This window comes from Vombatus ursinus, unplaced genomic scaffold (assembly GCF_900497805.2).
Source record: "Vombatus ursinus unplaced genomic scaffold, bare-nosed wombat genome assembly UNPS02014778.1, whole genome shotgun sequence".
Lineage (NCBI taxonomy): Eukaryota > Metazoa > Chordata > Mammalia > Diprotodontia > Vombatidae > Vombatus > Vombatus ursinus.
Window position 1 is genome coordinate 17,891,565 of NW_020954556.1, and position 26,831 is coordinate 17,918,395.

At 33.8% G+C, this 26,831-nt stretch overlaps 1 protein-coding gene across 8 annotated transcripts in view; it reads right to left on the reverse strand.

Annotated features, from left to right (window-relative positions):
• Positions 1 to 709: 709 nt before the first annotated feature.
• Positions 710 to 26,831, reverse strand: part of TIA1 (TIA1 cytotoxic granule associated RNA binding protein) — a 44,637-nt gene continuing 18,515 nt past the window's right edge. Inside the window, exons 1-13 of one of the 8 annotated variants that reach the window (XM_027865133.1) lie at positions 21,725 to 21,790; positions 20,321 to 20,357; positions 18,070 to 18,168; positions 17,386 to 17,440; positions 17,182 to 17,214; positions 15,812 to 15,899; positions 12,738 to 12,813; positions 10,855 to 10,963; positions 10,318 to 10,413; positions 10,127 to 10,211; positions 6,731 to 6,854; positions 5,530 to 5,675; positions 710 to 4,389 (exon numbers count right to left, since the gene is read on the reverse strand). In XM_027865133.1, the coding sequence (XP_027720934.1) occupies positions 4,236 to 4,389; positions 5,530 to 5,675; positions 6,731 to 6,854; positions 10,127 to 10,211; positions 10,318 to 10,413; positions 10,855 to 10,963; positions 12,738 to 12,813; positions 15,812 to 15,899; positions 17,182 to 17,214; positions 17,386 to 17,440; positions 18,070 to 18,168; positions 20,321 to 20,344 (1,089 nt within the window). In that variant the 5' untranslated portion in view covers positions 20,345 to 20,357; positions 21,725 to 21,790 and the 3' untranslated portion in view covers positions 710 to 4,235. Of the gene's footprint in view, positions 4,390 to 5,529; positions 5,676 to 6,730; positions 6,855 to 10,126; positions 10,212 to 10,317; positions 10,414 to 10,854; positions 10,964 to 12,737; positions 12,814 to 15,811; positions 15,900 to 17,181; positions 17,215 to 17,385; positions 17,441 to 18,069; positions 18,169 to 20,320; positions 20,358 to 21,718; positions 21,822 to 26,831 lie in introns of those variants that run through there. The other 7 variants (XM_027865128.1, XM_027865127.1, XM_027865126.1 and 4 more) reach the window with 7 other exon arrangements.

A 26,831-nucleotide genomic window follows, 5' to 3' on the forward strand; every position in this document is an offset into this window, starting at 1 on the left:
GAATACAGATCTGGAAAAAAGAAAACGCTGCCAGTACTCAAGACAGTTTTGACTAACTTCAGAATTCACCAGGCACACAATTAAAAAAAAAATCAGTTAACATTATTTGATTACAGAACACCTTTCCTTTCCTGGAACTTTATTTTCTCCTTTCCAAACTCCTTAAATGAGTCTGACTGGAAAATGGAAGGACCCTAACATCAGGAATCAGAAGGCAAAATCCACTTGTTTGCTGCTGGTTAGTTCTAAGCAGTAACATAACTATAATTGGCCAATCCTCCAAATTGTCTAAGTTCCTATACAAAATCTACTTTAAATCACGGCTGCCTTTAAGAGACAGTGAACCAAGAGGCAAGTATCTCAACTATAGAATTATTCCAATTTAAAGCAAATTAATAATAATGGTATGCTATCAAACTTTTTGAAATGAGTAATTTCAGCAATTTTTCTTTTACATTATTAGAATAATTTTAGCTTTCAACTTAAGATATTCTTGCTATTTTCTTCATCTATTCAACCTCAGCAAAACCTAAACTTTGAAACTACCATTTGTGACACTCTAACCAAACAAAAGTCATTTTCAAAAAAAAGTATACCAACAATTGAATATCAAATGACATGCTATAAAGTAGGTGGCAAACTTGGCTGTACCTCCCACATATGCAAGATCTCCATAACAAAAAGAAAATAAGCCAACGAAACTGTAAAGTGAGGCACAAATTCGCAACTTTTATTAAGGTCCTTAATGGCTTAAAAACATACTTGATTGTTCCGGAATTAAATTCCTGAAATTCTAAAACAAGAGCCAAAAGACATTGATTTAATTAAATCCAAACAAATAAGCTATGGCGGAAACTGATTTTTAAACACTCCCATTTTTCTACCTTGCTCCATGTAACATTTCTATACATCTTGTTACTTAACTAGATTATAAACTCCTTGAGAACAGGCCCCATGTCTCCTACTTCTTTGGTATCCCCTACAGTACTTAATCCTTGTTAATTTGATTTATCTTCTTTCACTGAAGCTCCTATGCAAAATCAGTCTCTCTTTTCAATTGAAGTAGAAAACCTGACATATAAGAAGGGAAAAACACAAGGACATGGGCAAAAGTAGAAGAAAACCAACATATGAATCAGCCCTTTGCAAAGGAAAAGCTACCAACATCAGGGGACTAGAATAAATCTGGGTTTCATAACTGTCATTTACTTGGAAGTTTTTAACACTCAATGCAAACAGTGGTTTCTGAAAGCTTTTTGTCCCATCAAGTATATGAATGGACTTAACAGTACTGTTGAAAATGTACATGCACACATCCACGCTCACATGCGCCCACAACATCCCAGATATCTGTAAAAATATAAAGGGATTTTAATAACCAAATAGCCTAGGTGTGGAATACTGGATTCATAAACCACCAAGTTTGTCACCTTGAATCCTTTACAGTAGTAAATTGTTTTTAGCTGATAGCAACAGATATTGCAAAATTTTTAAAAATTATATCCTGACCATTTTATTTCCTTACCTGATATGAATACGACAGATTATGATAAGAACCTCTGAATGATTTCCTTTGTTCTACAGGGAAGCTTAAATCCAGTTTAAGGTTGGTTTTAAAATGCAAGACTCTGTTAAACAGTAACCTTTTCCCAATAAGATGTAAGGCAGTAGCAGTTATTCCATTGACCACCTTCTTTCCCATCAGCAGGTGCTGAGCATTTTGGTATTATGTTATCAAGTACAAGCATGTAATATTTTTACTTTATATAGTTAAAATAAATGGGAAAAATCTGATGTCTGTTTACATCCAATGGCTCTGGAGTCAGAGGACCTGAGTTCAAGTCCTACCTCTGAAGCATACTACCCTAGGTAACCTGGCCAAGTCAATCTCCCTGGGCCTAACTTGACTCATCTATAAAAAAGAGAAGGTTAAACCAGATGGCCTCTCATGTTCCTTCTAGTTCTAGATCGACAATCTACCTAATTAATTCAACCTGCAATTCTTGATATGCAGGAAGTAAAAGCTGTTTTTCTTTAAATCTGGAATGCTATAATGAATATCTAAATAGAAACATAAGTCAAGGAATCTAAAATTAGTTTCCTGGTTTTATTTTTTAGAGTATTTCATTTTCATTTTGTTTTGGGTTGCATGCCCTGATCTGCAAAACTTAACATGGAAATAAAGTTTCCATTTTTAAAAAAATTTACGCATCTTCCATAAGTACCAACACTTAAAAAAACACACACAGTGACTCAATGAAACATTTTTAGTACAGCTGCATAGAATTGATCTCCAGAGAATTAAACACTTATGAACATTCTTTTCTGGCCCCCAGTTTTACAATTTATTGGCTTAAGAGACCAGCTTAAGAGTCATTTGCTCTTACCTGGAGATATAGGCCAGAAACTAAAATTCCTTAGGCCTTTCTTGTCCCTAAGGCGTCAGGAGTTTTGAAGGTCTTTAAAAAAGATACCCCCAACTATACATATACATACATACGTACACACATATGTGTGTTAACACACACATATATCTTATGTGTATACTGGAATCACACTACCTCAAATATTCCTAGTGTGAAGCAAGGAAGAGGACGAGGTTTGAAGAGACCAAGCTTGACCTTCATTTTAAAATAAAAGCGAAACAAAAAAAATCCCTCATGACTTACGTAAGACTTTGAAATGCACTAAAAAGAAACTTTAAAAACTAGAATGAAGCCATCAAAGATAAAACCCCCTGAATATGTGGAGTTATCCCAAAGAGACACTGATGCAGAATGAGTTAGAGTGAGTTGGGAACTCCACAAAAGCAGGTACCAAAAGGATCATAAATTACACTGAGGACTCTCCTCTTTGAAGGCTGGTTAAGGAGGTAGGATATCATAAGGTTGGTTTTTTTTTTCTTTCTCTTTTTTTCTTTTTTTGGGGTTTTTTTTGGCCTCTGAACATTTTCTTAAAAAAATGCTTTGCCCAGCTGGTCCTTCAGGCAAATTTTGGAGCACTCCACATACCCCATGCCTGATAAAAGGATATTCTATAGTTTCACAGCTAGAGTTGTACATATTAAAATTAAGTGACTTACTCTACTTGAGTAAATCTAACAACTAGAAAACAGTAAATTGATAGCTTTTCTTTTTACTTACAACTGTGTCTTAATTTTTGAAAAATAAGAGCAGATGACTTTGTATTCAAAGACTACCAAAGTGTATATTTGATACTGACATGCAAACGTAAAATATAAATCTCATGTCAACTCTGTATCATACCTTTAAATAAGGAAATGACAAAGTTTGCTAACTGTGCAAAATATTAATTTGCTAAAATATTTTACATGATAGTGAAATAATACATGTAAATGTAAAAGTTGACAGATGAAATGAATAGGGGGGTTCATAGAAATTTATCACATTTCGGTAATTGTCTTTAGTATGGTTTTATATATATATATTTCCTGGTACACAGCAAAGTTTATCACAGAAGATAAAAATTCTTTAAAACAAATCTAACAGGGAATTCTCTAGGCACCTTCTCATATAAAACACAAAATGAATGCAATTATCAATCCATCTGAGAAAGTTTTGCAATTTTTAAAAGGTTGAACATCATTTTCCCCATTTAACTATAATTTACAGAACTTTAATAAGGCAAGACAAAATTTTGTGAAAAAATGTTGATACAAAATGATGTAAACTAATAATTTATATTTAAAAACCCTGACAGATAGGACAAAAGTGGAGATGGACAGCTGAGACAATGCCTGTTCTTCTAAAACACAGAATTGTGCACAAGTTGAAGATTTCAAAGAACTTTCAGACTCTGCACAGTTTTGGCTTTTTGTACATTTTTTATATTACACATTTTAAATCATATTAGGAATGCAAACTAGAACTGCACACTACTTCAGTGGAAAAAAGTTCGACATTGTGCAATTTTCTGCCTCTTAATTTTAAAAAGTGGCAGCAATCCCTGCATTTATTGTGTTTCAAACAAGGATCTGAGAAACATTATCAAAAACAGTAATGAAGGCAAAAATTGGCAGACATCCAGCATCTTGTTTCTTATTAAAACAATGTGGATGACAAGTAATTTCATGATTAAAAAATGAATTTCTTTTAAATAAATACATTGTATCTGACATTTGCACTGACTGATTTGATAAATCTTTAAGTAAACAAAGGCTTTACTACACTCCTTGTAGCTTCAAGCCACTGGTGTTAAGATTTCGTAGTCCTTTCTCATTGAGTCTCATAACCTGCCACACGATATCCAGTTTGATTGGGCAACATGCTTCCATTCTGCCCTTGAGGTGGCTGTACTCCATAATTTGCACCCATCCATGGTGCAGAAGTCTGTGGTGGTGGTGGTGGAGGAGGAGGAGGAGGTGTCTGACTGGTTAGAAAACATGGGAAGGGAAAGGGAGAGAAGCCAATTAATTAAAAAGGTACTTTAGTGTCAAAGAGCACATTACATGCAAAAGTTGAAAGCAATATGTTCTCGCTTGCTCTTAAAAAGGGGTGGGGGACACGTGAAAAGAACTATTAAAACCTTGTGAAAAGCAAAAGGAAGGTTTTGTTTTTTATTTTAAAGCAAGCATTCCAATATGCCCAATTTGGATACTGAATCATTTGACATATTCTTGATTAGGAATTATTCTATCATAAGACAAGTTATTCTGAACAGGTGCTTTCTTAATATAGTATAATTAAACATTTTACCACAAGACTCAAAAAAAAAAGCTTATCTCAGAGAATATAATTTGTACACCAGGCAAAAGAAAAATCTTTCAACTTGTTGAAATAATAAAGAACATTGACAATATGGTCAGATATATGGCAGAATGCTCTTATGTTCCTCAACAAAAGAAGAAAAAGATCATTTCTTTACATATGTAAACCTAGAATTCTTTTTTCCTAACAGGAAAAAAAACAAATAGGGCATTCTCTTTACAAACGCAAGTTATTTTTCTTCCATTATGTCTGCAGAAACAAGAAAGCCTAATCTCATAATTTATTTCACTACACAGAAAGGGCCCATGAAGGGATTTATGTTGCACACATACAGAATATAGAAAAATTTCTCAAAGTAGATTCACTACCCTATACAAACACATACCATCCCCAAAATAAACACTCTTCAGAAGTGGCTTCCTATGTCTTCTAGGATCCAGAACATCTTTTGTTAGGGGGAAAAACCCCACAAATATAACTGCCAGTGAAGCAAAGGCATCCAGAATGGCTACTATGTGACGAGAGGAAAATAACACTAAGGCTTATCAAAGTTTCTGCTTGCTAAAAAATGACCTATGTCATGATTAAGAATTGCCAAAACTGATGAAACAAGATATAAAACAATGTTTGTAAGAAAATTCTAAAAGCAAACATTTCAAGTCAGACACTTAAGTATTTGAGAAACCAATAACTTTGACATAGTAGCTATGCTTTAGTAAAAGCAGCATAATGCCCATTAAATGTTGAATATTTTCTCTAATAACCCCTATTCAAGCAACAGTAAAATAGCAAATATACTTACTTAAATCCCTGTTGATTCCATGCCTGTCCATACATTCCATATGCAGGTACTTGCCAACCATTGGGCATGTATTGGCCAATTTGTTGGGCATTTCCATACCACTGGCCCCACTGACCATAAGCCTGTGGATATCCAATTTGATTCTGCTTTTAAATAAAATTGTAACAACTCAAGTTAGTATTATATGAAGTTACCAAAGCAGAAACAATCTGAACATAAAAACTATATCCACTATATTTAGTCACAATACATAAGGGCCATTATCACATTGAGAACAAACTAGAATTTGGCAAGTGGTTCTTAATAAAGTGAAGTTGTACTGCTGTTATTTCTGCTCGGTGTTCTTAATTGCAGACTCTTTCAAATGTGGTAGCATAAATTATATTGATAATGAAATGTACTTGAGTGTGTGTATAGGGAGATATATTTTTTTAAAAAAGCAGCAGAGATGACTGATTTAAAGATTACAGGTAGAATGCTTTATAACTTGTTATTCTGAAAGGGCTATAAATCCAATCATATTTTACATGTGCTGAAGGGAGCATGGTATTTACAGGACTCCTACTGTGAATCCTTGGTACATTAAAGTGCTCAGTAGGAATTTAACAAATACTCAACTGACTGACTTTTCAAAAAACAAATAATGACCCCTTGATTTATAATTAGAAAATATATTTATATTTGGGTTTGCATACTTGCACAATCCAGGACACATTCCAGCTCCTACTTATTATGTGCTCCATCTATAGCTTCTCTTCAGAGGAGAGCGCTATGGTGCAAAGTTTAAACCACTAGTTGCACTGAAGAATAATGTACAGCAATCTGGAGGACAACTTTTAGGCCCTAATAAATATATATTAACAATTTTTGTTTAAATTGACCCAAGCATGCTTGTGAGTTATCTGCACAGTATGTGAATAAATCTATCAAGTATTAAAAAAAGATTTAATACCCTGTTATGTTTGTCGGAGCATTTTTAAATCCACTGTGTGAGCATGAGTCAATTGAGGAGGTCACATTCACCATGTCACCACTGCAATCCATGAAACACCACTCTGGAACTATAATACATGTAGGAACAGCCCTTATACACTATAATTTTAGCTAGAAGCCTATTAACAAGGATTTAATAACAAATATTTATTCTAAAGTAACCCTTATGAGCCCAGAAATTAAATACCAATATCAAGAACTCTCTTACCTGTTGAACTGGATTTAGCATATCAAGAGTTTCTTTGCCCCAATAGCATTTCACAACATGTCCTTCAATTGTAGTACCATTAACTGAAACAATTGCATGTGCAGCACTCTCATGGGAATTGAACCTATTAAATACAATATTAAAAATAACCAATTACATATTTTCTTAACCACAAAGAAAATCTAAAAAATGATTCAGGAGCCAATCTGCCCCACCTCCAAAAAAAGATTTCTTTATTGATTCTTTAAAGTCATCACAGGGCAGCTAGGTGGCACAGTGGATAGAGCACTGGCCCTGAAGTCAGGAGGACCTGAGTTCAAATCCGACCTCAGACACTTCACACTTACTAGCTGTGTGACCCTGGGCAAGTCACTTAACCCCACTGCCTAGCAAAAACAAAATAATAATAATAATAATAATAATAATAAAACAAAGTGATCTCATATTTACAACCATAGGATTCAGAGTTGGAAGGGACTTTAGAGACCATCTAGTCTATGGAGTGATTTTCACTTATCAAAGGACTGTGTGCTCTTTTGGCCTTTGTGAATGGGAAACAGGAAGAAATAAGCATGGAGAATTGTCTAACAGTGGCAAATATGATAAACACTGCTACAATTCCCAAATATGTTTTTAAACCCAAAAAAGCAGTCAAAACACACCCAAGCCTCTAAAACAGAATGGGCTGAAATCATAGTATAATTCTGTTAAAAGGAATCTTAATGATAATGAAATAGAAGCCCAGGGAATATGACTTGCTCTCCCTTACCTACCTCTAATCAAAAGAACTTTTCACTGTTTTTTACTGATTTTAACCTCATGATCATAACCTTACAATTAAAAACAACATGTTAAGTTATTTCTGAAGGAATGAGATAAAATGCTATTCTCAGCAAGTGTTCCCAACCCAAGATAAATAACTAATTTAAAACATCTCTACTGCAATCCATTTCCAAACCATAGTAATGGCCTAGAAATAGCCACAATTTCCTAAAGTTTTTCTGAAAAATACAACAGATGTTGAAAAGCCATATATAAAAATTGTCTTAAGTGCTTCATATTAACTTTGCTCCAAATATATAAATCCTACATAATCCTACATAAAAGGAAGTGAAAATGCTTAAGAGAAACAGCTATCCTTATTAGCTGGATACTCTACAGAAAAATAAGCAATTAATCCCAAAGTAGCAAGATTAAAAGCTAGCAGCAGAAGCCACGTAATTTTAACTCCAAGTACAGGGCATTTTTTCACTAGGTCAGCCAGCAGCCAATTCCTCTTTTATTGCTTCATTCTCCTTTTTCTCTATTATCATTCAAGATATGCACTAAGGCTCCAATCTTGGAAGCAAAAAAAAGTCTGTCCTCAAAAAACTTACACTCTAACAGGGAAAAGATGTACATACACCAAAATATTTAAGACCTACACAAATTGGTTACAAGCTAATCTTAAAAGGGGACATATTAGCAGCTGAGGGGACTGGAAAAGACTTCCTAAAAAATTCAGGATTCTAAGAAGAAGGGGCAAAGGGAAAGCAAGCAGTCCAGAGCAGAGAAGTCAGAAGAGAGGCAGGAAGATAAAACTTTGTATGAGGAAGATGGCTGGATATCAGAGAAATAACTTGTAAGACCCCTGGAAATACAGGATGGGGCCAGGTTATGATGAGCTCAAAATGCCAAAAAAGAGCAGCTTATATGTGATCTAGAGGGTATCATTAGTTTACTGAGCAGTGGAGATAACGTTGTCAGGTTTGTACTTTAGTCAAAGCATTTTAGAAGCTGTGTGGAAGAGGGACTGAAGGGAAGGGGACTGGTATAAAATATACTGTGAAAACAGAAACAGCAAGATTTGGAAACTGAGTGGCTATATATGATAGAACGAGAAGCTGAAAATTACTAAGACTGCAAAAGAAGTGACTAGAGGGATGTGGGGCCCTCAAAGGGGAGTGGGGGGGGGAGGAAAAGAGAAGGATAATGGATAATTGAGTTCTCTTTTGAACAGGTTGAGTTTAAGATACTGACAGGATATCTAGTTTGGACAGTACAACAGGCAGCTATCAGACTGGAGCTTGGAACAGAGATTTAAGGCTCGAATACAGATGTAAAAGCCATCTAAATAGAGACAAATGAACCCATAAGAACTTATAAGATCACCTAGGGAGAAAGAACACAGAGAAAAAAGTCCAAGGACAGAGCTTTAGGGCACACCATCAGTTAGTGAGCATGGTGCGAATATTTGGCAAGCAAAAGAGATTGAAAAAAAAAAGCAATCAGGAGGATAGGAAGAGAAACAAGAGAAAGCAGTATCATAAAAACCCAGACTATATAGGAGGAAGAGGGGATCAACAATGTCAAAGGCTTTAGAAATGTCAAGAAGGATAAGGACTGAGAAGAGACCATTAAATAGATAATACATACTGAACTCCACTGGCAAACCCACACAAGTACAACTTTCTTGATGTTGATACTTCCCTTTTCACCCCCTCCAAGTTAACTATAGGAATAATTTTAGCATAATGATGTGAAACTGTCTATATGAAACCAAATTTTTAGACCATTTGTGAATCAATTTTGTTATATTACATAGAAAGCAAAATTACTTTTCCACCAAGTAAATAAAATGAATGAAAAAAATATTGGGGTAAAATCTCATTTCCAAAAAGAATTTTGTATAGTACCTGATTTTTGTCAGTGCTCCTTATAAATAGCTCTCCTGGCTCAATATATCTTTATCAAGAGATAAAATTATCTTGCTACATACTATGGGCCCAAAGATCTTTCCCAATATTGGTTTCATGTACTACCATTTGCACCAATTGGATATACCTTCCAAACCCCTACTCCTGAGTTTTAGGAATAACATAAGATTCCTTAGTTCTTTTTCTCTCAAAAAAGAAATTTTCTTTTTTGAAAGTTTGACTTTACTGGATAATGTTTTTCATACAGGCTCCCTGCTGTACAGGAACAGAAGACACTTTGGTTATAGTAAAGAGAAGATTAGACTTTAGTGTCCTTAGATCTGAGGTTAAAAAACTCCTCGTGAGGTGTGACAACGGACAAGTCATTTTACTCCTCTGGACCACTACAGTCATCTGTAAAATGACTTACTTCTAAGGTCCTTTTAGCTCTAAAATTCTACGAACTACAACATAATCTTACCCATCACCACCCCTGGCTTAGATTCTTTCTTTGATTTAAAAAGTTTTAAAATTCTTTCTACAGATGAAATAATGTAGGCTAAATGATCTTAAGTCCTTTCAGAGAACAACTTAAAGGTTAGCTTCCCTGGATGACTAGAGAAAGTGCTTTCTTAATATTGAACCTACCTTGAAATTCACAGAAAACCTATTTGAAAATGTTAAAAGAAATAATTTTTTTAAAAAACCCACAAAAACATACCGTACAAATGAGTATCCTTTGTCTGGGAAGACTCGAATTTCCATTATCTGTCCAAATGGTGAAAAAGTCTGGCGCATTAATTGTTCTATAATTCAAAAATGAGATCTAGGTTATGAAGATCCTGCACTTTTCCTCTTTGGGTTTCAAAATGAATCATAAAACATCAATCTGAGCCATGTCAGATAATATACCTGTCAGGCCTGAAGTAACGCCCCCACAGTACACAGTGCAGTTGCTTGGACTGGACTGATTTACCACATCATCATAAGACAGTTGTTTGGTATTTGCTAGGGGAGGGAAGAAGGGGGGAAGGAAAGGAAGAGAAAAGAAAGTTCTGATGTTAAATTTCATAAACATTACTGTGAAATGCTAAGAAAAAAATTTCCATTTTTAACTATCAATTCACATAATGCACGCATTACATTAATTCCACTTTCACTGATCTACACCCCTGCCAATCACAAAATTCTTATAAAAGTATTCAGTATTTATTCAGTATTTTCCCTCCACTTTTAAGCAAGAGATTTAAAATTAGGAATATCACATTACTGCTATTTGTATAAAAATACCATAAATAAAAAAGAACTTTTTAAAAACTGGCCTTGATTTGTTTTTCTAGTTTGGCAGCAAGTCTCCAAGAGCAGTTATGACATTTAAAACCTACTATATTTTCCTCTCCCTTCCCCCCACCTCAATCTACATTTCTTTTTCTTTTTCAACACACTTACATTCATATGTACTCTTTGGAGCTGGAGGTTTTCGTGTTGCCCAGTTAGTTCTGATTTGTCTTCCTCCAAGCCACTGTCCACCCATCTGCTGTATGGCATTTTCTGCATCCTATTCGCCATAACAAATATAAAAGACAAAAATGTTTCAGCTGATGTTAAGTAATAACTCAACTGGTCGGCATAACCATGCCTACCCAAAATCTATGGACAGAATTACAAAGAAAAATTACTGCAAGTAATATTCAAAAGAAAATAAAAATGAAACCACAGAGCTAATTCACATAGGATCTTTAAACAGAGATGCTTTCAATAAATACTTAATAATAATAAAAGCTCACACATACATAGTACTCTACATTTTACAAAGCACTTTTCTACAATCCTGAGAAGTTCCTTACGGCAAGTATAAGTCACATTTCTGACAACCACAAACATAGGGAAGAAGTCTAGCCTAGAACCTGAAGTGAAAAGATTCCTGTGCTAGAGCTCTCTGAAGCTCCATGAACTTGAAAAGCCCCAGTTCCTCACTTAGAACATAATGACTTAAAATAATAACTTTTTATTAACTATTATATTCCCTAACATACAGCCCCTCGTAAGTGACAAGATATGACAATGAGGAAAAGATACAACTAATCATACACAAGAACTAGAAAGACTCTGGTCTAGCAGCATACAGCCCTAAACATCAACAGCCATTGAGGGTGTCATTATATTCATCATGATATTACATCAACAAAAAGGTTTAACTTGTTTAGTATAAAAAACAAAGGAATATCCAAGTAACTTAAAAAAAAATTTCCACTAAAAATAATCAAAGTAAAAAGTATTCTATAACAAAGGAACATAAATAAGACATTTACTGTATAAGTAACAGGGTATAGTGGAAAAAGCACCCAATCAGGCAACCTGAGTTTGAATTTAGCTCTTAAAACTTATTAGCTGTGTGACTCAAAACATACTTTAACTTCCTTGAATCTCAAGTTTTCTTTGCTGTAAAATGATAAGAACATTTGCACTAGCTACTTCACAGGGCTGTTGAAAAACGTGCTTAGGGCAACCTTTTATGAACAAAATCCCAGAATAATATAACTAAGATTTGACCTTAAGGAGTCATTACAAGGAAATGACTTAATTTCCTAAGTGAATGTTCTTATCCATATGGAATATCAGCAGAATTAACAGACATTTTCTTCTCTGAACTCCAAAATCTCAAAATAAGAAGATAAAACTAATCACACACAAGAACTAGAGAGAGTCTGGTCTAGCAGCATACAGCCCTAAACAAAAACTATTGGGAAAACAAATGGAAAAAACAAGGCTATGAAAGGATAACAAACCATACAGTAATTCTAGTATAATGTGTTAGTTGGATTGAATCATATAAAATTGTCAAATACAGAGATACAACTATTTTGAGCCAAAATTTACTAGTAGCTTTTTTCAACAACTTGTGGTAATCAAGTACACAAGGATGAACAAATTAAAGCCATGAGAAAAGATATAAACTTTATCTGAGACAGTAATTTCATTACCTGAGGTCTCCTCACAAATCTTTTTTTTTTTTTTGGGTGCCTTGTACATAGCAGGCATTCGATATATACCTCTTGATAAATGGATGATAAAAATAAGATGTGAAGACACGCTACCTTATGGTGAAATGCTATTAGCTGAAAATGATCATAAGGTAAAAGGGAAAAAATGAGGGACAGGTATTAGATAACTTTTATACCCTTAGATGATATGTACTTGGGAGCACAAAGAGTCTTGTCTCTATGTAGTCAATGTATGTCAGAAGCAAAACCTGAACCAAGCAAGCAAGGCCATCTTAACTTTTAAGGCTATCAACTGTCAGACTGACTCTGAGCTTGATCAGAACTTACCCATTTGTTGAAGAAGGAAACAAAGCCATATCCTTTTGACTTTCCTGTTGCCATGTCTTTCACAACTCGAGCATCTCTAAAATCAGAAGCAATCAGAATTTCAGCTTTGCAAATCAAATTTTTCTTACAGAAAGAAAAGGTGAGTTTCACGCACAATTTATTTTCATGTTTCATCATTAAAGTGACCCTTTTAACACACCAGCAAAATAGTCAAAGCAAGTTTTGCTTTTTCTACTTTAAAATTTAATGTTTTCTCATGTAGCAGTAAATTAAACAAATTGTATAAACATGCAAATCATTAACTTCTCAAATATATGCAAATATTTTACAGAAGTTGATTCCCAGTAGTTCAAAATGCTTTTTACATTATGTTAAGCACTAGGCATGGTCAAAGCAGCTATTCACATTAAATAAGCCACTTATAGCTCGCTAGCACATCAGATGAATGGCTCTCTTTAACCATGCAAATTTATAACTTGCTATTTACCAACACAATCTACCTACTCAGTAAAAAAAAGTTAAAATAGAAAAAATGGAAAAAATAGGAATTAAAAAGGCATACGTCGCCTGTTAACTGAATTCAATTTTCTCAGGTCAATTCGTTACCCCCTTTTTGGACTGTGGGCAGCTGTAAATTTTGAGAAATTGACATTTTCAGAAATGGTTGCATTATTGAAGAAAAATAAACACTAAAAACACTTCAGTTTAAATTACACACTAAAATTTTATACTAAGATTTTAAACTGCATTTTAAAACAGTAATCATACAGGACTGATTGGAAACTACAAGACATAAAAGCAAATTTTATAAAATTCAGAAAATAAATAAGAACTCCAACATTTATCCATTGTGAACCGTAGCTTGTAGTTAGCCAGGGCAATTCTGTCCACATTCTTCAGAGATACTCTGCAAAATAACCAGAGCCCTATTATTTGAGATTGAGTAAAATCCCAGCTATGATAGCTAAAACTCCATACCTCAAAAAACTGGAATGAATGTACTTCTCAAGCAATCTGTTTTAAGTTAGCCAGGTATGCTACAACGCTTGTTCTCTCATGACACACCACCAGAACAGGCTATTCTCACCACAAAAACATGTATCAGAAAGCTAGACATGTATTATATTACATTAAAGGATCTACTATCTATCACTCCAATTAAAATGTGTGCCATTTTTAGAGCCAACGAGCTGACAAAAAAGGTGATCAAAAGGGAAAACTATGGTCAGTCACTTTTTGTATTTAAAAATCCATTTAATTTTACATTTCTGTGCACATGCACTCAATTTTGTAGTTTGACTAAATACTACACCAAAGTTATACTTTATCTGATTTTCTAATTTAAAACTATTCCTACACTCAAAAAGGAATGAATCTGACAAAAGAAAAAGAGGAACATTTTTATTTTCAGTAAAAAGGGTGGGAGAGTAGGCAATATGCTACCAACTGTCTGAAAAATGTTTTCTAAATTTAGGAAATCTGCACACTGCACAGTGTAAAAAAAAAAAGTTGTCAGATTCACTTTATCACTTTTTATGTAAATTTTAAGAAAAATCATGGTAAAACTAATTTTTTAAAAACATACACACAAAAATTATAAGCATTTCCAATAAAGAAATCAATGAAAAGCTTAATATTAACTACTTTATGTGCTAACAAAGTTGGATGTTTTAAATAAGTTGAGAAAAAAATTTTATTTCTTGTGTTAGCCCTAAAATATAGCTAACTCCTGATAATTTGTTATAAGGCATAAAAATTGAAACACTAACAACAACAAAAGTTAATTTCTTCCTCTACTAGACATTTATCTGAATAACTAAAAGAAATGAAACAAAATAATTTAAGGTTCATTTCATTCACCTTATTCATATCTGTGATGTAAGGGACAAATGAGTAGAGAAATATACAAAGTAAATTATTAGAAAGAAGAAAAGTAAAGACTGACTGCAAAACATAGTTAGCCCTACTGTTTTTCCAAACCCTAAAACAGATTGAGAGAAGCAAAAAGAATTCAAACTTGACCTTATTTCCTAACCAGTTCTCAAATAATAAAAGAACAAACTTGACAATAGGAAATTAGCTTTTAAAAGGAAATTTTTAGATATGTGATTTTAAGGCAATTTAAAAATATGCTACAATTACTATAAAATCCTTATTTCACCTCTAAGTTTTTCAGCATATACTTTTAATCTCTTGCCTGCCTTTTTAACCTAGCTTCTCACTCCCTCAAAAGTAGTAAAAAACAGAATGGTTCATGAGCTGTGGGAAACCTCAAAAATATACAGTGGGCCAGATTTGTTGACTCTTGCACTAAAGGACCAATTACTTCCAATAATCTTCAATTTCTCATCACCAGAGTATTATTTTTCCATCAAGAAAAATCATACTTAGAATATAGTTCCTTTAAAAACTTTTAGGTAAATATAAAGACTGAATGGAATTATAATAAAACAAAGGGAAAAAAATCCTTACTAAATTACCATTTTGATAAAACTCACAAACTATGGGAATGCACTAGAATAAAATACTTTACAAAACACTGACGTACTGGCTTGACTGCTACCTAGATTAACTGTCTTTATGAAGGTTTAAATTGATGATCAATAACAAAATGCAAGCATTTGGGGGCTTCATGAAATACTAATATACTTTTGTAAAAGTAAAAATAGCTTGGTTTTGTAACTAAACAACTCTTTTTTCCTAAATGTGCTAATTGTTTCTATGAATATTTCACACAAAATGCATGCCAAAATAAAAGCCTCCACCTGGTCTATACAAAATTAACAGATACCAAACAAGATACCTAATCTTTTAAGACAGTTAAAAAGTGAAATGTAACATGGTCAACAAGTTTCCTTAAAAAAAAATGCTACTTAAGAATGTATAAATAATTGAAAATCAAAGACTTGTAATTATAAATATCTTAAAGAAGGCACACTGCTACTAGATGTATAGTAATATTTTTGCACTGATTAGTTGTAATTTAAGTCTAAAAATCAAGGATCATTTTCAATTTGTTGTTATGTAAGCTTGTGTCTAGGTAAAAGAAATTTAAGTTGCCATCTGTTACTTACGATATTCTTCCAAATGGTGCAAAAGCTGCTTTTATATCTTCAGTTGTAATTTCTGGACTGAGATCACCAACAAAGACATGGAAATGATCTTATAAGGGGGAAGGAAAAGGGGTGGGGTAAAAAGAAAAATAAAATCTTAAAGTTTGAAAAATAAATTTTAAAGCAAATTTAATATATTGCTGATATGAAATAATTTCCAGCCAATTACAAATAAAACACAGCTCTACATCTAAGCATATAAATCCTATCATAATCTTAAAATAATTCCTCATTGATACTACAGCAAGGATCTGTTTTTTAAGTTATTATAATATACTTAAGTTGAACTTAATTTTAGTTATAGTAATATCCAGTCACTATTCTAGAATACAGAAGACTATATAATGAGTTCATTTAAATTCTGCAAAAAAGACATCGAATGACAGTTATCATAGTACTGTTAATTATTCACATTTATTCAGTTAACCACTATATAATGCTTTAAAAATTAAAAGAGAATAGTGGTATCGTAAAAAATGGAAAATAATGTTTCAGTTAAGACAAGATACCAAAACCTAGCTACATAATAACACTTGGTTTAACCACAGTTTGTGAAGAACAATCAAAGAAATACCTTGCATTGCAACAGTTTGCGGTTAAAGTATTTGACAGTTTTCTCAAAAGCCAACAGTTTTGGTTGCCCAGCCATTACACCATTCAGTTTATGTGAATCCATGTGCAAGTGAACTAAGACTGAAGGCAACAGAATGAAAACAGTAATCCCTTCAACTTTATGTCAGAGTCATTAAAGAATACACTGGAGAGAAATAAAGATTCCCACAGCTGAAGATAGTTTAATTATAAATACATTGTTATAAAAAAATACACAACACTTAATACGTGCAGAAGAGTTTGATCAACACTCTAGAAATGGACACGTTAAGTTATAAGTTTAAATCAATTATTTTTTTAAGCTATCCCCATTTGGCTGGCCTTAAGCAACACGTGTGGGTTGCCATTTGGGAAACCCAGTTTTTAGAAGCAACTCAAGCACTTGGAAGATCTGGGTAAAGAGTAGCACACATCAAGGATGACCTCAAGGAAGTAAAGTATCTTGTCCCTTCTTTAGCTGGATAAAGAACTTCTAAAGCATCAGCTACTACCCTAGGGGATTCAGAGTACCTGAAATAGCACCAGACTAAAACAGTCTAATACAGTACTACAGGTCACATTCTGTCAATGCTGGGAAGACGGGGGAAATACTGCCAAAGACAATCCTAATACAGCCCTTCCCTCCCTCCCCATAAAAAACCAAAAAACAAAAAAGCTTCAGGTGGTTAGTGAATACCCTTCAGAGATATTTCATTTTATGTTTAAGAAGATACAATTACCTTGTGAACGCAGTGTGCTGACAACGGTACTACCTGATGACAAAGATTAGATTTGTTCTTAAATTTATTAACACAAACATATTAAATCATATCTTAGGATAAAGATCAAAACATTACTGCAAACATGTATGATGCTTATATGCTTTATAATAAAACTATGTGTACAATAAAAATAATTCATCAAAGAGTATAAAATACACTTACTGCTTGTATCTTTCTTCTGACTGCTGGGGGTTGTTGCCCAATTCACTTTGACTTCCTACAAAAAAATATTTTCGAAAGTTATATCTAAATAAATTTTCATCTAGATAGTTTCAAAACTTAGTTTATCATGTGTATAGAAAAGGAAATTGCACAAGTCTATGATGAATACAAAAAGAATACTAACTAGATTACAGTCAACACATTTAATGCTTTTGTTTTAATCTATAATATAGAAACAAAAGGTAATAGAAATACTTTTCCTACATCCTGTTCTCTGTTCACGTAACTGGATTAATCTTACCTTACACATTAGCTGACGAGACATTTTTCTTCTTGTTTCCAACCTCCCCTTAGTACCCAATTCTCCTATAAGGTTTCATCCATACCTAATTAAAATTCCTTCATTCAACAAACAATAACTGAGAATCTACTAAGTGCAAAGAGGCACAGTGGGGGATGCAAAGATGAATAAGATGTTATTCTTTTCTTCAAGACAGGCTACAATATAAGTAGCTTTACTCCACCCCTTCCCTAAATATTAAAAGCTAAGAGGAATAATATAATTTACCTTTTGTAGTTCAGTTGACCCCTTTTTTTTTTTGCTAGTTTAGAAGTGTCACATCCACTTAATACTGTATAACAACTTTTGAATTTCCACTCCACCCTTCAGTCATGACAGCTTACCTTACCCATTATCTTCCGTCCATTCATAGCAGCTAGTGCTGCAGCTGCATGACGGTGCTCATAGAACTCCACAAAACAGTAAGGATCATTTCCGGCTGTCTGTTGAAGAAAACACAGAAAAAACAATTTCTTAAAGCTCCATGTTACCCATTTCCTTAAACCTGCTTAAAAAATATTTACTATATAAAAAAGCTGTATATAGGAAAACTGCATTTATTTACTATCACTAAGTAAATTTTTAAAAATTTTGACATTTGTTTCATATGGAAACCTTTCTAAAAGCATACTGCCTTAAGACAGACTATACTAAATACAACTTAATCTTTTTCTTGGTAACCTACTGAGTTATGTATGCAGATATTCCTTTCTTTTTGAAGGTTTTTAATGCTTTTGTCCTCTAGCTGTCACATGCAGAAGCAGATAAACCTTTAACAAAGAGTCTCCTGAACCTCATAAACTAAGAAATTAGATTACCAAGCTTATTAGAAGGAAGGAGTTTCCCACAAATAAAATGGGCTTTCTAACATCTACTCTGGCTGACACAGGATTTTACTGGTTTCTTCCTCATAGATGTCTATATCCTGAACAGCTGAAGTTTCTTGGTCATTAATTACTAAATGAAAGAGGTGTTATTTCAAATATAAAAAACAAACAACACCCCTAATATTTTATCTGTACACACTACAATATACAAGTTGGCCTTGTAATCCATGGGATTTCTCCTTCTATAATCTCTCTAAAAAATTAAAACCACCTCCTAACTCTAATGCCCCCCAAAATTCAAAGGATTTAAAGCATTTAAAGTGGAACAATGCTACAGATATCCAAATAAACTCAGGCACATCAATCAGCAATACAGATAAGAAAAGGAATCAAAAGAAATGAAGAGGTCTTAGAACAAATAGACTTCACTAAGGAAACCTAATTTTGATACAAAAGGGGACATGATGAAAGAACTAATAGTTTTATTTCATAAAAAAAAGCAAAGAACAGACATCTTTAATATTGCATAATTTAAAATAGTTATATTTGTAGAAATTCTACCAGTATTTCTCCAATAAGAGATCAAAGGATATGAACAAGAACTGTTAAAAAAAAAAAAAAGTGCAAACTACAACTACCTTATGAAACAGTTCCAAATTAATAAATAGTAAGAACTGCACAATAAAAAAAATGAGGGTTCATATCTGACACCCCATTCCAGCAAAATTCAGAAGTAGTTAATGTTGTAGGGGCATGGAAACATAGGCACACTAATACACTGTTGGTAGAGCTATAAACTAGTCCAACTATTCTCAAATACAGTTTGGAATTATATAATAAGTCACTAAACTATCCATATGCTTGGACCCAGAGATCCTAATACTGAGTATATATCCCAAAGAGGAAAAAAAGAGACACTATAGGTCAATATATTCATGACAGCACATTTTTGTGGTAGCAAAAAACTGAAAGCAAAGTGGGATCTCATCAATTGGAAATGACTGAAAAAATTGTCATATATGTAATATCACTAAACCATAAGATACAATGAATATAACAAATTCAGAGAAATATGGGTAAGACCTATTTGATTAAACTAAGGGCAAAAGCTGCAAATGGTAGTAGAAAGAGCACTGAACTTGAAAGAACCTAAGTTCAAGTCCAGGTTCTGGTATTTTGGTATCTGTGTGACCCTAAGCAAGTCATTTAACCTCTCAGGTCTCATCTGTTAGGAAAAAAAAAAAAAAAAAAAGTGGGGAGGGATGTGGGAGGGATTGAACTAAATACCTCCAGAGGTCTCTTTCAACTCAAAATATATAATCCTAAACAGAACCTAAAGACTAATATGCACAGTGATTACAATATTAATGAAAAGAATACTGAAATGAAGTTGAACACTAAGTAACAGTAATGACCAATCCTGGTCAAGGAAAAGAGATGAGGAAGCATCTCTTTCTTTTTAGTAGATATGTAAAAAAATACTGAATATGTCAATTGTGTCAATTCCTTTTTCTTTTATTTGTTGCTACAAATGAGGTTTCATGTGGTATAAGGAGTCTATCTGGAAATAACTGTAGTGTAAAAACAAAAGGCAATAAAACATATCTTTTTAAAAAACTCTACCTGTGTTGTTAGGGAGCAGAATGATACAAGGTAGTACAATAAAGGTAAAAAATGCAACATTATATAATAAAATGGAAAATCAGAAAGTACCTAGTTATCTTACAAGTAGAATATACAAATGAAAATGAATGCTCATATGACTTACTAAGCCTGGACCACAAGAAGGCATTTGAGCAGTCTACCTGGAAATTAGAGCAAAGAAAGGATGTTCATATAATCCTTTGCTCCCAAGAAATGCTCAGAGAATTCATGCTTTGGGGATTAGGGTTGGGGGAAGGGGAAGAGGAAGGGGGAGACATGACTTATAAAAATCTTCAAAGATTAGTCCAGCAAAAGATAACAACCCTGTATTCAGGTGGGTTTATCAAGGGCAATCTTTCCTTTTCCATTCCACATGTAAAACCTAAAATTCTTGTTCACCTAAAGTCAAGGCAAAAATCTGGAATGCGAAGAATGAGGGAAGAAAGAAAAAAGTAGGGAAAAAATATTTTTTAATCTCCCTTTTAATTTTACCATTCCTTGATTCCCACCCCAACCCACAGCCCCCAATCCACAGATATGTGGTAGATTTAAGGTCAATACAGTACATTCATAGAGTAGAACAATCTTTTAAGCCTGATTGAGTATACAAACATGGGTAATACAGGCACTGAATCAGATACAGAGCACTAATGCTTTGAAATTTAAAATATATACAACAAATGTTTGGGAGTCCAAAGTTAATTTTTAAAAAACAACAAATACAGGAGAAAGGTTAGGAGGAACAGCGGATATAGAAAGGGACAGAAGGAAACAAGTGAAATAAGTACCCATTAAACTAAACTCTCAGGGTGGTATCTTGAAAGAAGGAGAAATAAGAGACTTTTAAGACAGCTTTAAGAAGGGGAAAAGAAAATTTAATTATAAGAAAAAGAATCTCTATCGAAGTTTTTTTTCCCACATTATGAATTTTTCAATGTGCATTTTTAAAAGCCTCTCTACCACCAACTAGGTCCATTATCCCCAGAGATGGTGATTGCACATGTAAAACGTTTCATATACTAGCAGATGTGGTCATGCGTTCTGCTTAACTGCTTGTCCTTGTTACAAGAGATCTCAAAAAGTAACTAGGGGAGATCTATCCAGGAATGGCTCTGGGAAAACAAAAGCCCTCAATAAAAGTTTAAAAAAAGGACGTTTATTTATTATGTTTTAATTTCAATTTACTAACACTTAATTTCAAGATTCCCTACATTAATTTAAAGGTACTTCAAATATAACCAAGAAGCTTATGCCTTATGCCTCAAAACTTCTCCTAACTACCGTACTTTTTCTGTGAAATAGAAAACTTCCCTCAAAAACTTTTTCGTAAAACAAAAGATGTTTTTTTGAAGATGAAGTGTAGCTCAGTGACTAACTTCAACTATTCAATTTATATGTATGTGTACACATGGGTATATTTATGCACACACCTCCCTCCCACTAAACTTCATTAATAATTGACAAACCCTGAATTATTAATTTCTGGAATCATTAGTTTAAAAAGAAGAACTAAGTAAAATACCCTTACATCCATAATCATCTTGCAGTTTTTGCATGGTCCAATCTGGCTGAACAGCTGGAGAATTAGAGCTTCTGTCACATCTCGGGAAAGGTTGCCCACGTACCTGTAAAAACAAAAAAATCATCTTTCAAAGACAAAAAGAAAAGGCCCCATACACCCCAATAGTCACAGTCATAGCGGCAATTTCCGTGGCAGCAAAAAACTGGAAACAAAGTAGGTGACCATCAGAATAGCTAGACAAATAGTACGATGTGAAAATAGAGTATTACCACATCACAGGAATATGAATAATTCATAAACATACAGGAAGACTTTTATGAATTGGATAAAGAATAAAGCAGAATCGGGAACTCAACATAAACAATTACTGCAGAAATTAAATGTCAGGAACAACAAAACCTGAACTTTCTAAATATAATGACCAAGCCTGACCCCAAAGAAGAGATATGAAAATGCACCTCCCTTCATTTCTTTGCAGAGCTGGAGATCTATAAGTATGAAACAGTACATTCATAGTCAGACTCTGCTGATTTGTGGGCTAATCATGAACTTTTAAAAAATTCTTTTTGACAAGGGATTGCTTAATAAGTAGAGGAGGGGGAGATTTGAAAACAAAGTTCATGCAAAAACAAAAGTTGTTAAAATTAAAAATAAAAGTGATCCTTTAGAAACATTGTTTCTAAAGTTGCTTGACCTAAAAGCAAGGAAGACTGTGAGACTAAATAAAAGTTATGTCAGCTTTAAGATATATTCATCCCAGGACACAGTTTGAACCTTAATAGATGAGAAATATCTTAACATGTACTTCAGTAAAAACTGCATCACTTAAAATTATACTGGACATTTCATCATGGGAACAAAAATGATTAATTTTACTTTAAATGAAGGTTTTCTTTTTCCTATTGCTTCAAATCAGATTCATAATCACTAGTACCAAACCTAACAAGATATTCTTGTAAAATTCTAAATAAATTATGTTATTCATGAAAAATGAACCTTGCAACAAGCAACAAAACTTAGGTGGCAGTCCTAATATTTTTAATTAATCAATAATTAATTTAATTTGTAATTAAAACTGTAGTATTTTGCTCACACAACAACTTCACACTTAGGTGGCTTCAAACTTAATTTGTAAGTCCAGCACCCAATACAAATGCAAAGGCTCAAGTCTGATAGGATTTTTGCCACAGCATGTGCTCCAATGGAACTCCCTTACAGCATCTGGTTAGGTCAAATCTATCACATGATGAAACATCAGAATAATGCTCTAGCTTTGTTACGTTCAGGAAAACTCATTACCAGAAGGCTGGTTTTGTTGTTTTAGTTTAGTCTTTGGATATCCAATGGCTAGTGCAACAGTGCCTGGTACAAGATAAATGTTTGCTGATTGATCAAGTGAAACTTTTTTATAGCCCATCACTAGATGACTCAGGAAGTCATCTACTATTTATCTACTATTATCTACAAACGGTAAGATGCAGAACAACTGTGATCTATGTCAGATAAAGTCACAGGTCTTCAGAAATAGTAAAATACAATTACTAAGGATACAAAGCAAAATGGAAAAGTTCTAAAACTTCAGAAAATACATTTATATGTGTGTGTGTACATAAAACTGAGATTTGTAGTACAATTTTATAGGCCTGACATTACTAACTAAATCACATACTCCACAATTCCTAAACAGTTCTCACATCCCCAAATACTCAATTTATATGTCATGTTAAAACAATTCTATTTCAACTCCCAGCATTTTAGAACTGTAAAAGATAATCTTCTTCATCTCCCTTATTGTATAAATGAAGAAATCAGGGTCAGAAAAGTCACAAAGAAAGGTCACCAGCAAGAGCCAGATTTAGCTTTTCTCTCCTGGGCCCAAATTCAGGGCCTTTTCTAAAGCCAACAGAGCATTTGAAAGATAGCAAAGGAGCATTCTTTTTAATGAAGCAATGGAAAACTTTCTATTTAAGGGACACTAACCAAAGAGCATCAGGAGCAAGTGATGGCTACATGTAAAAAGCAAACTGAATTAATAACTTAAAAATTACCTTAGGAGAAACATGAAACAGGCTACTCATTTGTTTCTGTAATTAGGTACTGAAAAATGAAACTTCCAATTAAAAAAACACTAAAATATTATTTTATATTATGGACCATGAAGGGAAAGAAAAGGTAGTCCAGTCATTTGGCAGAAAAGGGAATAAAACTCTTGTGTGCTACTGGTATCCATGTTATGTATCTGCCCCTCCACCCCAGCATTCTGGGTATACCTCTTTCAAAAAATTTATAGGGCAGGACAGGAGTCTCCTAAGTTAAAAGAGCACAGATGAGTTATGATCTGCATCACTGGAGGAAGTACAGCCTTCGGAGGATATGTCTCTCTTAATGCAGGCCAAGTTTACACTAACTTTTCCTTGCTGCCATGTTACAATGCTGACTCATACTGAGCTTAGAGGCTAAAAACTCAGATTTTCCACCCCCCCCACAAAAAACTGCCATCTAACCCATGCTTCCTCCATCTTATACTTGGGTTGGAAAAATCAAATTCATAAGTATAAATATTTAAGTTTTCCCCAAATTTTATTAGATTTGGCCAAATATTCTAGTCTATCAAGATCTTTTTAGATTCTGTCATTCAATGCCTTAACTATCTGTCCTCAATTTGTGTCATCTGCAACTTCGATGAGTATGACATTTATGCCTGTATCCAAATACAATAATATGTTAAACAGCTACAGAGCAACCCTGGGGCACTCCACTGGAGACCTCCCTTCTAAGCTGACATTAAATTGTTAATGGCTATTATTACAGTCCAGCTATTCAATCAATTCCAAATCCCTCTTAATAGGGGTTCTTAACTTTTTTTATGCCATAGACCACCCACCACCATTACCATACTTCCTTCCCCTCCCCAACCAGCTACCACATTTGATAGTTTAGTGAAGCTATCGGCCCTTTCTCAAAATGCTTTTAAATGAGTGAAATAAAATGCATGGGACTACAAATGAAAAATTATATGGAAATACAGTTACCAAATATTTTTAAAACAAATTTCTAAATCATAGGTTAAGAATCACTACTCTAAATTTGTTATCATCTAGTCTACATTAACTGGAGAAGGAAATGGCAAACCACTCCAATATCTTTACCTAGAAAACCCTACAAACAATATTAAAATGCTAAAAGACATAGTATTGGAAGATGAGCCCCTCAGGTCAGAAGGACCACGGGGTCATGAAGAGTTGGACACAGATGAACAACAAATTTACATCTCTACATTTTTTCCATAAGAATAGCATGAGACTTTAATCAAAGCTTTGCTACAAAGGAGGCAAACTACATAAATTACATCTGTAGCATTTCCCTGAACTTCCAGGGCAGGGCTCCCCATCAAAAAAGGACACAAGGTTATGCTGGCATGACTTGTTCATGAATTAAGCCATGCTGTCTGTTTTCAATTGCCACTTCCTTTTCTAGATGTTCATTTTAACAGAAAATGCAGTTAGGTTCACTGAGCTGGAGTACAGATTCCATTTTCTTTCCTTTTTTTGAAAGCTAAGTATTTAACATTTGCTGTAACACCTCCTGTTCTACATAATTTTTCAAATACTATTTGTAGGAGGGAAGAATACACACACACAAAATTGGGTATAAAAATGCATTTCACTCAAAAGGTAAATAAGAAGGAATAGGGAGAAGGGGGAATTAGAGGGAGGGTAGATTAAGGGAGTAGTCCTAAGTGAATAAAGATGTACAAAGATATTCATACCTCTTTTGGTGGTGACAAAGAACTAGAAACTGAGGGGTGCCTATCAATTGGGAAATAGCTAAACAAATTATAGTATATGTGATGGAACACTATTGTGCTGTAAGAAACGATGAAGGAAATGGTTTTGCAAAAACTTGGGAAGACTTGTATGAAGTAACATGCAGAGTGAGTTGAACAGAACCAGAACAATTTAAATAATAACAACAATACTGTCAAGATAAAACAATTATGAAAGACTTAGGAACTCTTATCAGCATCATAACCAGCCACAATGTCAAAGGACTAATGATGAAACATGCCATCTGCTTCCTTATATATAAGTAAAAGTCTGAGAGTGTAGAACAAGTACTCTCTCTCTCAAGCGTATGTGTATGTGGATATGGATATGGATATGTAAAGAAACAGAGACTGAGTCCTACTGGTTTCAAGGTTCTTTCTCCCCACTAAACCATAACTTTTAGATAGAGGAACAACAGGATAAGCACCTGGAACCTTTTGCTTAAATGCAAAACCTTATATTCTTTGCACATCTGTTGTGATTCAGCAGTGATTGTAACCACCCAAATTTCTTTCCTTTCACCATTTTCTATCTCCTATAAAGCAACCCGTTTGAGAATATGAATTTGCCAAACTAAGGGTAGCATGATAAAACTGATACTTGGGAGATTTAAGCCTCTGACTTGCTGTGTGACCTTGAGCAAGTTACTTAACCTTTTTGATCTTCAGTTTCCTTATTTGCAGAATGGGAGGACTGAAACAAATGATACCTAATGGCTCTTCCCGATCTCATAATCTAAGGACAAACCTTTTAGGATGAGGGCTGCTCTATTCTTATTTTGCTTCTGTCTTCTTTGCCATACAGAAGGATATTTAAACTGGACAAAACAAAAATAAATAATTAAAGAGTTGATACCTAAGATAAATAAGGAGACCGTAAGAGAGTATTTAACTGTCCAAAATGAGTTCAAGTCCCCTGGCCTGGATCGAACTGCATCCAAGTACTGACTAAACTGGTGGATATGATTCTTGAGCCACTCTCAGGGATACTTGTATTTTTCAAATTAAATGTTATTCTTTACCTCCCTTCAACTGAAAAAGAAAACAAAACCTCTGTTACAGACATATACAGTCAATTAAAATAAATTTCCCACTTTGGCCACACCAGAGAGAGAGATGGATGGCTGGCTAGACAGACATGCATAAGACATGGCCAATGTAGAAATCTGTTTTGCTTGTTTGTGATTACTTGCTATACGGGTTTTGCATTGCTTTTCAACAGAAAGGGGGAGCAGTGGGAGAGAGAAAAAGCTAGGGTTAAAAAAAAATGAAATATGAACAGAAGGA